Genomic DNA, 15,231 nt, shown 5'->3' with positions numbered 1-15,231 from the left:
TCTGGGTTTGATTGTTAAAAGTTTAATATATGTACTGCCCAAATTGAAAGGTTTTTGATTACATCTAAATAACAACTATTTTTTTTAAATACATATTAAATTTAAAATATAGACAACCGTAAATAATTTTTGCCGAAACTGTTTATATTTCTTACATTGCCAATGTTCAGTGATACTATCAGGTAGGTAGCCCATTTGCCCGTCCCTTTGTAATAATTTAAAAAATAAATAGAGAATGCATCCATTTCGAAACAAAAAGCTATACAATTCGAACTCAATGCCGGTTTTATTGTAACATGCAATGTCAATATAAATATGTATAAGTTTCTCTTTAATGCATAGTTAGAATCAACACCGTAAATTGGATGAAACCAGTTAACGAACAACACTGCACTTTCTCCCGTTTCATGTATAACTGTAACGGGAATGTAGATAATGTGACCGAACCGCGACAAACGTTGGTTTTGCGTACATGTATGTATTTACAACCGGTGGAAATTGAAACCGCAACCCATAGACTAGATTATACTCGTTGATATGTAGAGCATGTTTTCGTCACAGATAAAAAAGTATTGCAATTGTTTTTTTTTCTTTGTGTTGTATCCGCGGAAAATAAATGCTGCGGTTTTTATTCTAGTTCAATGTGTAGTATTAAAATAACCAATATGTCTGAGAGTAGACTAGACTAAGTACGCCACTCAGCTCGATCTTTGGCTCTTGGTTTCCAGACATTTTGCGTTTAGACTAACATAAAATAATTCAACGTTTGTGTAAAACATAACATAAAATCCACGCTTTTTATCATTAATATGATGTTGTGAAGAGTAATGAGCCGTATGTATATATCAATGTTATTTTTACATCGAGCGTTATCGGTCCTTGTTCGTTCACTGCTGCAACATGGGCCTCCGAGGCCGATCTTCGGCTTTTATTTCCCAACCACTACCAGTAAATTTTTGTGCCGTCACTCCACTTGATTTTAGGACCTCTCTCATATTTGCCAAGAAGCGGTTTCCTCTCAAGAACTCGTCCAGTCAATCGCTCATCGCTTATAAACAAACTTAAATACTTCTTTTAAACAAACAAACCTCCAAGGTGACAAAGTTAATATCGGATTATGTAATCGAATAAACTCGTTAATATCCTACAGATTATGTTACATCATCTATCGTTTTAAATCAATTATTTTTTATTTTATATTTACCTAGAATTCTTACTCGTACAAATTGTACTCACTAGTAAAACCGATATACAATGAATAGAATTAATAATCATGAGAAATACAAATGAGGATTGAATGAATATAATATTCATATATGATAACATGAATGATGTTTTATACCTACTATGCATAATAAAAATGTGTTATTAAGAACAGTGGATTCTAATAAACGTGAATTTTCATATTCGTATTATAATTTATACTTATATATGAATTTATTTTACAGTATAGAGTAATTTATTTTGTATTATATAATAAAAGATAAAAAATATATTACGTTTCGTTGTATCGGTTCTTGCGGTTTTTCGATAAATCATATGCGAACGGCTGCGCTATTTATAAGAAAATAAAGGTTTTATCGTTTTATTCGTTGTTGCTGTATACAGTATGTATTTATATCATATACTTATAATTTTGTATGTACTGATAATATAATTTATTTATTGTTATATGTATAGTATGTGTATTTTATATTTACATTTAATAATTGGTTTTGTTTTAATTAAATATTAATATTATTTTATTCATACCAACACCTACCCCATATCCTATCTGTAATTACTTACACTCGGTTACCTGGAAGAGATCGCTGTGTAGCGATAAGGTCGCCATAATTGTACATTTATTTAGGCAATATACATGTTTTGTATTTTTCTCTTTGTGGTGTGATGTACAATAAAGTATTAAAGTTTTGCTTAATAGAAAATATTAACACTTCTCAAGCAATTGATTTTACTAATGTCTCGAGGCTTATTAGCATTATGTTAGCTAGGAATGATATATTGTACAGTTTTCAAGTAATTTATAATAAGAATAAAATATTAGCACTAATTAAAAAAGTCATTAACTCTTTGAAATTATTAAATAAAAATAAAAACACTTGTAATTCATGACATAATTTGAGAGAGCTAAAATCATTTTGCATTAGAATCGTTGCATGAAAATAATCTTGTAATTTTATTCGAATCGCGATAAATAAGGCTTACTTCGAATATAACAATTTCGTCATATTACTTACCGCTCCTTTAAAAGTTCTCATACGGTAGCAATATCGTTATTGTACTGGGATTCGATATCGGACGTGATCGGTTTTATTATATTATTGCGTAAACTCGAAGCGGCACGCTTGAACAACTATTTGAGAAAGATTTCATACGCAGCGACTACGTGTAGGCTTACGTATGAGTGTTTGTTGTATTAAATATTGTAATAAATTAATCAACTTTTAGCGTTTACTTATGGGAACGTGTAATAATTATAAATATTTTTCACAAACTTCAAATGTTATTTATTATAATAGCTAATATAATTATTATTATAATAATACTATTGTAATCTGATAATTGATTTCAAACGTACGTAACCGTTCGTTGAAGTATCACGCGTATCAAGTATTATATCTTGTCGACGATGGGAGCTGAAGATAAAACAATATCCGGAAAGTACCTAAACGATACGAAATAAGGACTGAGAATGATTTACTTGGTGGTAGGTATTTTTGCAAGCCCTCCAATGAGTAGGTTCACCACCCATTCATTAGATATTCTACCGCCACGCGGAAATACTTAGTATTATTGCGTTCCGGTTTCGAGGTTGAGTGAGCCAGTGTTATTACTGGCATAATCATCTTCGTTCACAAAAGTACATATATAACATAAAATATACAATTTGAAAGGACTTGAGAGTATTTCTCTTTTTATCCTACTTCAAATGAGGAGATACTCATTTTGATTTAAATATATTTTTTTGTGTTGAAATTTTTTGTTTATAAATCGATTTAGATTATATAGACAGATATGATTCTGATTATCTCCAAGGTGGTCCCATCTCAATTTTAAACTTTATTGATATTAGACATTGTTGTTTTATATTTGAAGCGTTCGTTCAGGAAAATATTTATAGCTGTTTTTTTTTGGTAAAAGTATTTTACATTATATCAAAATTATATCAATAAATAAAAAAAAACTGTTATTGAAATAAACTTATTTCTTATTCTATTTGAATATTCTAGTAATTTAATATTTTATTTTAGACTTACAAATTCATTACTTAATATGAAATTAGAGGTTTGTCGTACTGACAACTTTGATCTGAAATCTCTTTGGTTAAGAATTCCAATTTAAAATTTATAAATTCATTTAGCTGGTACATTTGAATTTTGAAAACAGTCATTCATTTGTTTTTCCTCATTATTTTTTTCTTTGGTGTCGCTTATAACCGCACAATGGAAAACATGAAATACGGTATATTACGAGTACGAGTTCTACCGTGGCACCAGTGCTGCAGAAACAGCTCAAAGGATTTATGATGTGTACTGCGCTGGTATCGCAAAAGAAAGCACGGTACGTTTTTGGTTTCAACGTTTTCGTTTTGAAAATTTCGAACTTCAGAACCAACCCCGTGGACGGCCATAGACCAAAGTGGAAAATGAAGAATTAAAGGCTATTTTGGAAGCGGATCCATCACAAAACACTTTACGGTAAGTGATAAAACTGAATTAATCCACTTGAAGCAAATCGGGAAAGTAAAAAAACTTAAACGATGGGTACCTCATGAATTGAGTGAATCGAACTTGCAAACACGCGTCGACTGCTGTGTTACTTTGCTCAACCGACACAATAATAAAGGGATTTTAAATCGAATCATTGCTTGAGATGAAAAGTGGATACTGTACGATAATTGGAAGCGCTCGTCGCAATGGCTGAACCCTGGAGACCCAGCCAAATCCTGCCCTAAACGAAAATTGACTCAGAAAAAGTTACTTGTGAGTATTTGGTGGACTAGCGCCGGTATCGTTCACTACAGCTTTCTAAAATCTGGCCAACCAATTACGGCAGATATCTATTGTTAGCAACTGCAAACCATGAAGGAAGAACTAGCTGCTAAACAACCGAGATTGGTCAATCGCTCTAGGCCACTGCTGCTTCACGACAACTTCACAGCAAACAACCACCAAGTTAGATGAGCTACAATTGGAATGTCTGCGACATCCACCGTACTCCCCGGACCTTGCTCCAACAGATTACCATTTCTTTCGGAATTTGGACAACTTCTTACAGGAAAAAAAAATCAACTCCGATGCGGCAGTCCAAATCGCCTTCAAAGAGTTTATTGATTCTCGTACCCATGGTTTTTTTAGTAAGGGGATCAATGAACTACCTATGAAATGGCAAAAGTGCATAGATAACAACGGCGTGTACTTTGATTAATTAAATATATTTTACAAAAAAAAAAATTGACTATATTCCTCCCGTACAAAACGCCAATTTCAGACCTAATATAAGAATGTTAGTTGTTTAATTATCATTTTTAACACGTAATGTTGTTAATTTAAATTTTATTATTCATAATAATAGATGTTATTCAGTTATACTTGTATAATATTGATGCTGTGGTTTCCTATAATTGAGAGAGCACAAACTATATAACTAGTTTAATTGTAATTAATTAATTTATTTTAATCATTCCAACAAAAATATTAACATTTATTTTTATTCTGTACACCCATAAACCTTGTCGGCTTTTTTGGGTACTATAATGTAGTTGTCGTATTTATATAAGTAGGTTTCGTACATAATAAAAATAGCCGAGATAGTAAATTGATAGTACATGGGCTCACTTTTCACTTGGTTATTTTGTACATGTTATATTTATAATTCATTTTATATTCGATGGTGAATTAAATCATCACGAGGACAAACTAAAGTTTGATAAAATTCTGCGATATGTTTATTCACCAACCAGCCATAGCCATAGAGTAGCGTGGTGGAGTAGTAACGTTATCGAATTTGCAGTTTAGTTTGAAAACGACTATTTAAATTTCTTTTTTTATTTTTATCAGTTTATTTCAAACAAGCTCCCCGGAGAGTGACGTCGCGTGACACGACAACGTTAATAGTTTTCATAGATCGTAATTGTTTTAGAGTACAATCACTTTATTTTATGTATATTTAATATCACTGTGTCCTATAAACAGTCCTATAAACACATTTGTAGTCGTATCGTAAATAACTATATTGTTACATTATATTGCGCATATGTTAGTTGCGAGTGTCATTTTATTTAAATTTTTTAGTCGATTAACGAAGTAACTATTTTAATGTAAGACTGTAGATGAATTATTTTATACTTTCAAATGTACATATATAAGCGCGATATGATCTATGTTGCATTTCGAACGGATTAAAACAAATTCTCAGTCTCCATCGATCATCGATATAAGGACGGTTATAAGAGAATGTTTTATCATGAATTATGTTTTTTAAAAACACACATACATACATTTCTATGTCGTTTATAACAAATTTTTCGTTTAGTCATGGCGCAACTACGTCACTAAGTCACACACACGCGCAAATAATTGAACTTGACGAGAACGTTACGTAAAAAAAACTATATAATTGTATAAGTTATTTACAAACTTATGATATACAGTAACAGCCTGTTAATGTCCCACTGCGGGGCTAAGGCCTCCTCTCCATTTTGAGGGGAAGGTTTGGAGCTTATTCCACCACGCTGCTCCAATGCGGGTACCGACCCGCAGAATACACATGTGGCAGAATTTCAATGAAATTAGATACATGCAACCTGCATGTGTCTAATTTCATTGTTCTCACGATGTTTTCCTTCACTGTCAAGCACGAGATGAATTATAAACACAAATTAAGCACATGAATATTCAGTGGTGCTTGCCCAGGTTCGAACCAACGATCATCGGTTAAGATTCAAGCGTTCTTACCACTAGGCCATCTCGGCTTATGATATACGAATACTATATATAAGAGATAAACCCAATTAGGTCTCGTACCCATCAGCCCGTCGTTAACTTGAGCCTTGAACATGAATGTGTCAATATTTGTTTCTATATTAATTTCAGTGACATAGCTTGATGGACGGGCGCACCTCTACACTATTAAATTGTTTCATCATTATCGTTAGCTCGTCAGATTTATCATACTTTTGATGGATTTTTAGATAAACCTTATCAAAATTGTCTATAGATATTAAGAGTGGTATAGTAGCGAAAAAACTTTTAAATGTATTCATTCCAACTAAGATCACCTCAACGTTAATGTAAGAGATCCTTGTATAAGATAACTTTGATATATTTGTACGATATCGTGGAATCTTTGCTCGTTCTTTTCTAAGCCAACGAATTTTATAAGAACTAACGAACGAATTCCATAACTGCTTATATAAGCTAAGAGAGGTTTAGTACTTAATCTATTATTAAAAATAAATAGTGGATTTATGTGTAACTTTTGAATTTTATTTTATTATCTATCGTTTAATGTTATCATCATTCTGTCTTGGAAGCATTCTGTTGTTCTATAGCAAATGATCGGTTGTTATCGCTTTCTATAAAATGCTTACATAGAGTGACTCTTTAGATTTTTCAATTGACATTTTGAGAAGACGCGAGCAATTGTTATAAAGCTACCTGATACTAAATGGTCTGTCTTCTTACACCGTGAATGCGCCTCCAATAAGGGTTATTGTTTTTTTTTTGTTTGGTTGTAGAATAAATTGAGTGTGGGTGGTTCAGACGGGCCTGTCTGACGGTCAAAACCCGGCCACCGGTATATAATATACGTCTAATATGTCCCTATTTCATGTATACAATATTTCCTGATGATCTGTTCAGTTAGTAGCTAAGACGTGGAAGCCTAGCAAACAAACAAACTCATTTCTAATTTTTAATATTAGTAAGGTTAACTTATCTGAATTAATGGACTGTAATGAAAAAAGATTTTTTAATTTGAACTTATAGATCTCGAGTATATCGCAGTCTTACGTTATATATTCTATATTCAATAGTAAGAATTTCGGTCACTTCACGGTTACACTGCAAAAAAAGAAACTGCGTCTTGACATCTCGCGAAACTAGTTACCATTTTATTTATATAGAAATATTTCATTTCGCATTTACAAGCTACGTATTGTTTAATATCAAATTATTTGTCCGTATATGTATAAATCAGCTTAAACCAGAGACGACTAGCTAAGTAAACCATATCTATACAGGCTGGCTTAAAGCCAACATTCAATATTTGAACCGTTTGCTTACTGTATGTGCATCGGAGTCAACGCTAAATCTACTCAAGTTCTCGCTGGTGACGTAAAATGTTATGTATATTTCCACGGAGCTTATTATGTTATGTCGAGAGGAGGATGAGACATTTAGAGTGCCGTCGTCTGTATACGAGTGCCAAAGTGGTCTTGTACCTTTAGGAATATCTCAAACAGTAACCTCTTAGGTGTATTTTTACGCCATTTTGTTGTTGTCTGACTCCGAAAACATTTTAAACGAAATTCTAAATGTTTCGGTTATTTTATTGTATGGTCGATTTTTAATTTAACAAACCAATATATTGGTTTCTTCTTTATCGATATTATAACGTTCTAAAGATTTTTTTAATAACATTATATGGGGTACTTCATACTCGATGAATTCAATTTTCAAATTTTCTCTTCAACGCCCATTTTTTGATTAAGTATAGAGTGAGTAACTTTGACAGATAATACATAACATGAAATAATGAGATTTTTAATCATACCAAGAAACCTCATTTACTGATAACTTCGGTATCCTGAAAAAACTTAATTGGTATCATTGTTATATATTTCGTTACGGCTGCATTTAAAGAGCAATCAATAAAAATATACTCCATTATTTGTATCCAATAATACACTTTTAATTTTCAGGTGTCGCGGGCCAACTAACGAATACTACGAGCAAGCGGAACACGTTCGTCGGGACACCCTTCTGGATGGCGCCTGAAGTGATCAAACAGTCTTGTTACGACAGCAAAGCCGACATTTGGTCGTTGGGCATCACAGCCATAGAACTAGCGAAAGGCGAACCGCCCAACTCCGAACTTCATCCCATGAGAGTGCTGTTCCTCATACCAAAAAATAACCCTCCCCAGCTGACCGGCAGTTATTCGAAGCCATTCAAAGAGTTCGTCGAAGCGTGCCTGAACAAAGATCCCGAAAATGTAAGCGCCTCCGTTATCTGTCATCGATAAGTGATTGATCGTAGCTTTGAATGACAATGTAATTCTAGGGCATTTGCCCTCTTCAACGAGATATTTCTTACACACGAAACGAAGTATATAATGTATATTTAACACTGATGTGAGCAAAAAAATTATATTCCTATTTTTTCCTTATCACATATAAATCTTTAAAAGTTTTCGATTCGATAATGAATTTTATTTTATTTTTTTATTTCAGAGGCCGACAGCAAAAGAGTTGTTAAAATTTCAATTCATCAGAAAGGCTAAAAAGAATTCGTATTTAATGGATCTTATAGATAGGTATAAGAAGTGGAAGGCGCAGAGGAGCGAGGAGAGCGAAACCGAGTCGGAGAATTCGGATTCGTAAGTACATTTGCAAACATCTAACCGTCTTGTTTGCCATTATCAAACCTACATCGAATGTTAACTCATTTTCAAACATATTTTATTCATTTATTCAGTCGAATGACGTGAAACAACTTTATATACGTATATACTGCAGAGTGTCAGCTTGAAAAAGTCTAATAACAAAAGCATATTCATGATAAGTAAAGATAAACATAAAACTACTAGTTAACTATTAAATGAAATAAATATTTATCCTTCTATGTGCAATCGATGTAGTGCAATGTACTGTTACTAATTACGTAAAGTTAAAATGTTTTCCAAGGCTTATCCTTAGGATATAAAAAAAAACTTGGATATTTTTATCAGTTATGGACTATTCGAAACTAGGCTATTGGTTTTAAAAATAAATAGATGATAAAATTTCGTTTTTTGCAGTTTTATATAATTGATTTGTAAATAATAAATATATGTACTAAAATTAGTGTGAAACGGTAAAAATTTAATTCGTGTTGTTCTCTTTGGGAAAAATTGTCATGCCGGACGTGTCAACGTAGCACGTTTAATTGACATTTGCAGTATGAGAAAGTACTTGTAAAATTTAAAGTACTTTTAGGGGTGGACAACATGCTGCTAGAGAATTATGCAAATCCGAGCGAGCCCGTGCCCATGTTATCGAGACAACGGGCTCGTATTCTCTAGAAAACGCGAGAATGCACTACTATGCGCATTATTTTTAAGACGGGCGTGGTTGGTAGATCCTTGCCTTTCACGCCGAAGGTTGTGGGTTCGATTCCTACCCAGGACAGACATTTGTGTGCATGAATATGTAAAGGATATTGTAAAGGACATTATTTCGACAGCGATATTAATTTATCAGTGATTGCATTAAATGTTACGCTTATGACTCACTTTGTATTTGTATCAAGGATAAATACATTTATTTATTGCTTAAATAGCGCAATCAATTTAACCGTGATCACCGAATCGCGTGTGTTGCTGAATTATAAAAGGATCGAATATGTTCCTTTGTTGAAATCTGGCTTTTTGTGCTGGAATAGGTCATTAGGCGTTGTAATTCCATATGCTAGTTGCTCTTAATCTGTGGTCAATCAATTTTAAAATACGAACAATAAAAAAACGTTTTCAAAATAAAATGTCAAACAAAAATTGTTATTAGCTCACTTTTTAAAACGGAAATGATACAATAATTATATAACTTGTTCTATAAAATTAGCGCTTTAAAATAGAGGATATAGCTGTCCTGTCTTGTCGATATAACATTAATTTGTTTTTATTTTTTATTTTATTTTTTGGAACGAAGTCTTTTATAATTAGACATAATTTTTGCGATTAATTCACTTTATGCCTTTGACGTACTTGTATTCAAAATGTTTCCGTTTTAATACGATATCTGATTCGATGTATGTAATGTATTGTAATTGTTCCGCGCTTGAAAATATCAAAGCTCAGTGTTCCCCGATACCAAATAGATCGAGAACCACTGGATAATCAGTATTAAATGTAGCGTGAGTCATTATTGTGATTACCTTTGTCTTAGTTCATAATAGTGTATTATGTCATCTGGTTTCGTAACTCGTTTGTACATGTCTATTACATATATATTTGTAAATATTATATCGACTTTAGTATGCGTGATTTATTTCTAAAGGAGTTTGTTTGTGTTAATATTGAATCTTACTTCATGTCAAATCGTAATTTGCATAGTGTCGTTAGGTTGAAGAATTATGGGGATAATATGTAAAGTATGTACATTCCAACAGACGTAATTGAGAATGCATATAAAATCAAATATATTGAAATACACAATTTGTTCATATTTATGACTGATTTGTGTACTGTTGTTTAAGTTTAATGCTTTTATCTCGATAGAATATATATTTGGAATCGATAGAAACTTTGATTTCCCACAAAGCCCATTCTTCCACACCTCTCGTTTAATAAATATATATTAAAATAAAAGTGTTAAGGGTAACGATGCTTGAAATAAATAATACTCTGTTCTCGTTGCAGTGAGGAGTGCAGTCGCGGCGACAGCGAGGCGGACGAGCCGTGGATCATGACGGTGCGCGGCGGCGCGGGCGCGCGGGCGGCTCCGCTGGCGCACCACGCGCACCTCCCGCACCACGCACACCACGCGCACCACGCCGACGACAAGCGGCGCACTATGCACGACGATGCCGGTAAACATTATATTCATTAGCGACTCGATCTTGCGATTTCGCTCCCCTGGACTTGGAATATAATTTTACATCATGCTTAGAACTTTTCGATTAAAGAGTAAATGCTTTTAGACTGTCGATGTATAGTTTATATTGAAGGAAGAGATTAAAGTATTGTTAATAAATGCGCTAACATGACACAGGCGAATTGATTATAACGGACACATAATCTTTTTTGTAAAAAACAATCATTGATATACTACATTACAGAAATGTACATCTGCACGCTCACATTGACGGGATACGTAAATCGTTTTAATATATTGATAATGTTGCGTTCCAGTGATACCTTCCCCTACGTCGCCGGTCGCTCCCAAACAGAACGGCTCGTTGGGCGGTCGTGACGACGTGCCGGCGGACAACCACAACAATCACAACAACCACAAGCCGGTGCCGCTCAACAACAACACGCCCGACAAGCAACCCGTCAGTAAACATTCAATTCTGTTCATGTACCAAAAATTTAATACATCAGCTTATGTTTAAAAGTTTTTTAAAAAACTAGCAAAACCCGGCAAACGGTAGATTACCAATTTTCATGGCGATCGAATGCACGTTACTAAAGTTGATGTACTGTAGCGCCATCTAGCGGCAACATTAAAACAAAGTGGATAGTTTAAAAACCTCAATGAGAAAATGCATATGCGTCCATTTTTATATGTCAGTCTATCTCAAACATAAATATATACCAACATTTTTTTTTTAAATAAAACATAAATACTGGTTTTTACCGGTGGTAGGGCTTTGAGCAGACCCGTTTGGGTGAGTACCATCCACTCATCAGATATTCTGCCGCTAAAGAGTAATACTTTGTGTTGTTGCGTTCCGGTTTGAAGGGTGAGTGAGCTAGTGTAGCGCATTGGCGATGTTTGATTCTAATGGTTATTATATCTTACATCGCCAATGTCTATGGGCGGTGGTGTCACTTACCATCAGGTAAGTAGCCCATTTGCTCGTCCTCCTAACATAACATAAAAACATGTTTAATCGTTATTTATCAATATTACAGTCTGTAAATGTCCCACTGCTGGGCTAAGGCACCTTCTCCCTTTTTAAGGAGAAGGTTTGGAGTTTATTCCACCACGCTGCTCCAATGCGGGTTGATGGAATACACATGTGGCAGAATTTCGATAAAATTAGACACGCAAGTTTCCTCACTATTTTTTTTTTCACCGAAAAGCACGAGATGAATTATAACAGAAATTGAGCTCATAAAAATTCAGAGGATAAGATTCATGCGTTCTTACCACTGGGCCATCTCGACTTTTTATTTATTTATCAATATTATAAATTAAAATTCCAGTCGCGGCAGTCCCCGCTCGTGTCGCCCGAGCAGCGCACGAAGGAGCGCGACCGCGCCGAGCGCGCCGAGCGCGACGAGCGCAAGGACAGGGACTCCTCCAATAGAGACAGCGTAGTCTATAATAATAAAGCTGTGAGTAGCGCTCTAATATATATCACCTTTTGAAAATACAAATAGGAACTCCTATAGAAAAATATACAACGTTGTTATCGTATAGTCCGTTCCATACAATGGAAAACAAGACAAGATACTTTGACCTTGAATACCTACCACCTTTACTGGTGGTAGGGCTTTGTGCAAGCTCGTCTGGGTAGATACCGACCACTCATCAGATATTCTACTGCAAAACAGCAATACTTGATAATGTTGTGTTCCGGTTTGAAGGGTGAGTGAGCCAGTGTAATTACTGGCACAAGGGACATAAAATCTTAGTTCCCAAGGTTGGTGGCGCATTGGCTATGTAAGCGATGGTTGACATTTCTTACAATGCCAATGTCTAAGGGCGTTTGGTGACCACTTACCATCAGGTGGCCCATACGCTCGTCCGCCTTCTTATTCTATAAAAAAAAAGAATAGTCATGGCATTGCTTAGTGAACTTTTTGCTCACTAACTAACCTATTCCAATCGATGGAGTAAAGATAAACAAACTTTATTACGTATTTCATGCGATGTAATATATGCTAATAGCTCTGCTTTGTATTATGCACTACAAACAATTTTTAGTAATATGTCTTAATTGAAAGTACAATACTATACCACTTAACTCCATATGTCCACTTTAATTTTACTACCTAAGTTCAGATAGTAAGTTCGAAGAAATTTAAACAATTTTTTCGCGAATCCATAGATTATTACAAGTACACGAACAATTAAATCGCGACAAATCGATATTAAATTTTATTTTTAAATCAGGTTTTAAGTATTCGAATGATATTAAATTCAAAATCACCTTTGTAATAGGCATTAGGAATGCAATAAGAAATATTTTCAGAATATGACCTCTTGAGGTTTGAAATAATAAACTTGTACCAAAACATAACACAATATATTGATGTTTTCTAATGTATTTCAGTCGTCACCGTTGGATCACAGAGGAGCGAACAACGAGGAGAACAAAGTGAGGCGACACGCTTATCTTCAGCAACTTATATATCCGTTATTGAACGAGGTAACCATCGCTGCTTGTTATAAATAACTTTTTTTTAGTAAAGTGTCTATTTATTACACATATTATAATGTATTCAGTGCGATGTTTTTTTAAATTGATTTTAAAATGAATTTCTTTTTAAATATTAAAGTTAAACTTAAAATTAAAATTTATTTCCCTGTATGTTTGTATATACACGATTATGTCAAAAAATATATGACGTTTTTTATAGATACTGAAAATAAACTTTAACTGCCTCTTTGGTCTAGTGGCTAGATGTAAGGCCGCAGATCCGGAGGTCCTGGGTTCAAATCCCAGGTCGGGCCAAAAAGTTATTGAATTTGTCGAAGATTTTCAGTAGCAGCCGAGGGGGTGGAAGTTGGAAATGTGTACACTCCCGTGCCTCGGAAAGCACGTAAAGCGCCTAGTCCTGCGCCCGAACTCTTTCCGATCGGGTTGAATCGTCGGATTATGAGATTTACGAAATAGAGAGTGCATCTATGTCCGCTCACACACTATAATATATCCTACGCAGCTGGGATTGGCCTCCGTAGCCGAAATCGGCCTGGAGGACTATTATTACATAAATTATTAAGAGGAATAATAGGCACTAAGTTTATTTATTGATGATATAATTAGTTAATACGCATTATCCAATTCGCCCTCCGTGTCCGCAGCTGTCCCGCAAGCACGGCGCGGGCAGCGCGGGCGCCGTGGACGAGCTGCGGCGCGCCTTCGACGCGGCCGAGCGCGCCGCGCCGCACCTCACGCGCGCCTTCGTGCAGCAGGTACCGCCCGCCCCATGCATTTTTTGTCTTTTATCATATAACGTGTGATCCTTTTCTGGATACAAAAGGGGCATTTTTTTATAGAATAGGAAGGCGGACGAGCATATGGGCCACCTGATGGTAAGTGGTCACCGACGCCCATAGACATTGGCATTATAAGAAATGTTAACCATCGCTTACATCACCGATGCGCCCCCAACCTTGGGAACTAAGATGTTATGTCCCTTGTGCCTGTAATTACACTGGCTAACTCACCCTTCGAACCGGAACACGACAATACCAAGTACTGCATAAGGTTCAGGGTAAATCGAGAGATAGATTGAAAATTTTAATTATGAAAAATTAATAAATGAAACTTATCCCTTCGAGTTGTATAAGAGCTGTTGTTATTCGTTGATTTTTACACAAGTTTGTATATCTAAATGTAAGCGTATATAGAATTTTATTTAGGATAGAGAGTAGAATTTATTCCGAAGCGTTGATAGTATTATATTCAAATGAATCTTGTAATGTACTAATTCAAAATTGTTTATTTGATTAATTAATTACCCGGAGTTTAGTATTTTTAAATGTATTATCATTTAATCGATTCAAAGTCGCCAATAGTACTATTTTAAGAACTTATTTATGATATTAATTCCCAGGTGGTACAGAGAGTGGCCACGCAGTCGCACCAACCGTCCCCACCCTCACATAACTCGCAACAGTGGATGAGGTAGGTGAGTAAGATCAATCACATTAATTTTTATACATATATCCGCTTAAATGCTCTAACGATGGGACCTTTCTGACGGAAACTCGTAGAAAGTCAATCTACACGTAGGAGTGAAGTAAAGTAGCCTGCGAGTACCGTTAGCAAAGCTATTGAAATTATATGTTTTGCATTATAGTGATTTACACTTCATGATCAAAATAGATTCCAAAAGACGAGATGTGAGAAAATATTTTAAGAAAGCAATTTAAAGGTACCATTTCTAAAAAATTATCTTACTATTATTTTTTTAATTCATTTAATAGATACCATCTAAATGAAATTGCTGTGCTTAATCCCAACAAATATTATAAAAAAACGAATTTCGTGTATCATACATACATTTTGGATGAATTAATAAATGAATATATTAATATTTGATATACTTTTTGAGTGTAAACGAAACATCAAG

The 15,231-nt window shown here is 34.5% G+C and overlaps 1 protein-coding gene across 3 annotated transcripts in view; it reads left to right on the top strand.

Annotated features, from left to right (window-relative positions):
• LOC126781366 (serine/threonine-protein kinase 26) overlaps positions 1-15,231 on the top strand; it is an 84,735-nt gene that overhangs the window by 66,808 nt on the left and 2,696 nt on the right. For 2 of the 3 annotated variants that reach the window (XM_050506322.1, XM_050506321.1), the window contains exons 4-11: positions 7,928-8,220; positions 8,459-8,604; positions 10,621-10,790; positions 11,113-11,255; positions 12,133-12,264; positions 13,206-13,301; positions 13,958-14,068; positions 14,713-14,783. In XM_050506322.1, coding sequence (XP_050362279.1) covers positions 7,928-8,220; positions 8,459-8,604; positions 10,621-10,790; positions 11,113-11,255; positions 12,133-12,264; positions 13,206-13,301; positions 13,958-14,068; positions 14,713-14,783 — 1,162 coding nt within the window. Of the gene's footprint in view, positions 1-7,927; positions 8,221-8,458; positions 8,605-10,620; positions 10,791-11,112; positions 11,256-12,132; positions 12,265-13,205; positions 13,302-13,957; positions 14,069-14,712; positions 14,788-15,231 lie in introns of all 3 variants that reach the window. The other variant, XM_050506323.1, reaches the window with a different exon arrangement.

The sequence above is a fragment of the Nymphalis io genome, chromosome 3, assembly GCF_905147045.1.
Source record: "Nymphalis io chromosome 3, ilAglIoxx1.1, whole genome shotgun sequence".
In the NCBI taxonomy this organism is placed as follows: domain Eukaryota; kingdom Metazoa; phylum Arthropoda; class Insecta; order Lepidoptera; family Nymphalidae; genus Nymphalis; species Nymphalis io.
This window is presented reverse-complemented; position numbering and strand designations above follow the sequence as displayed.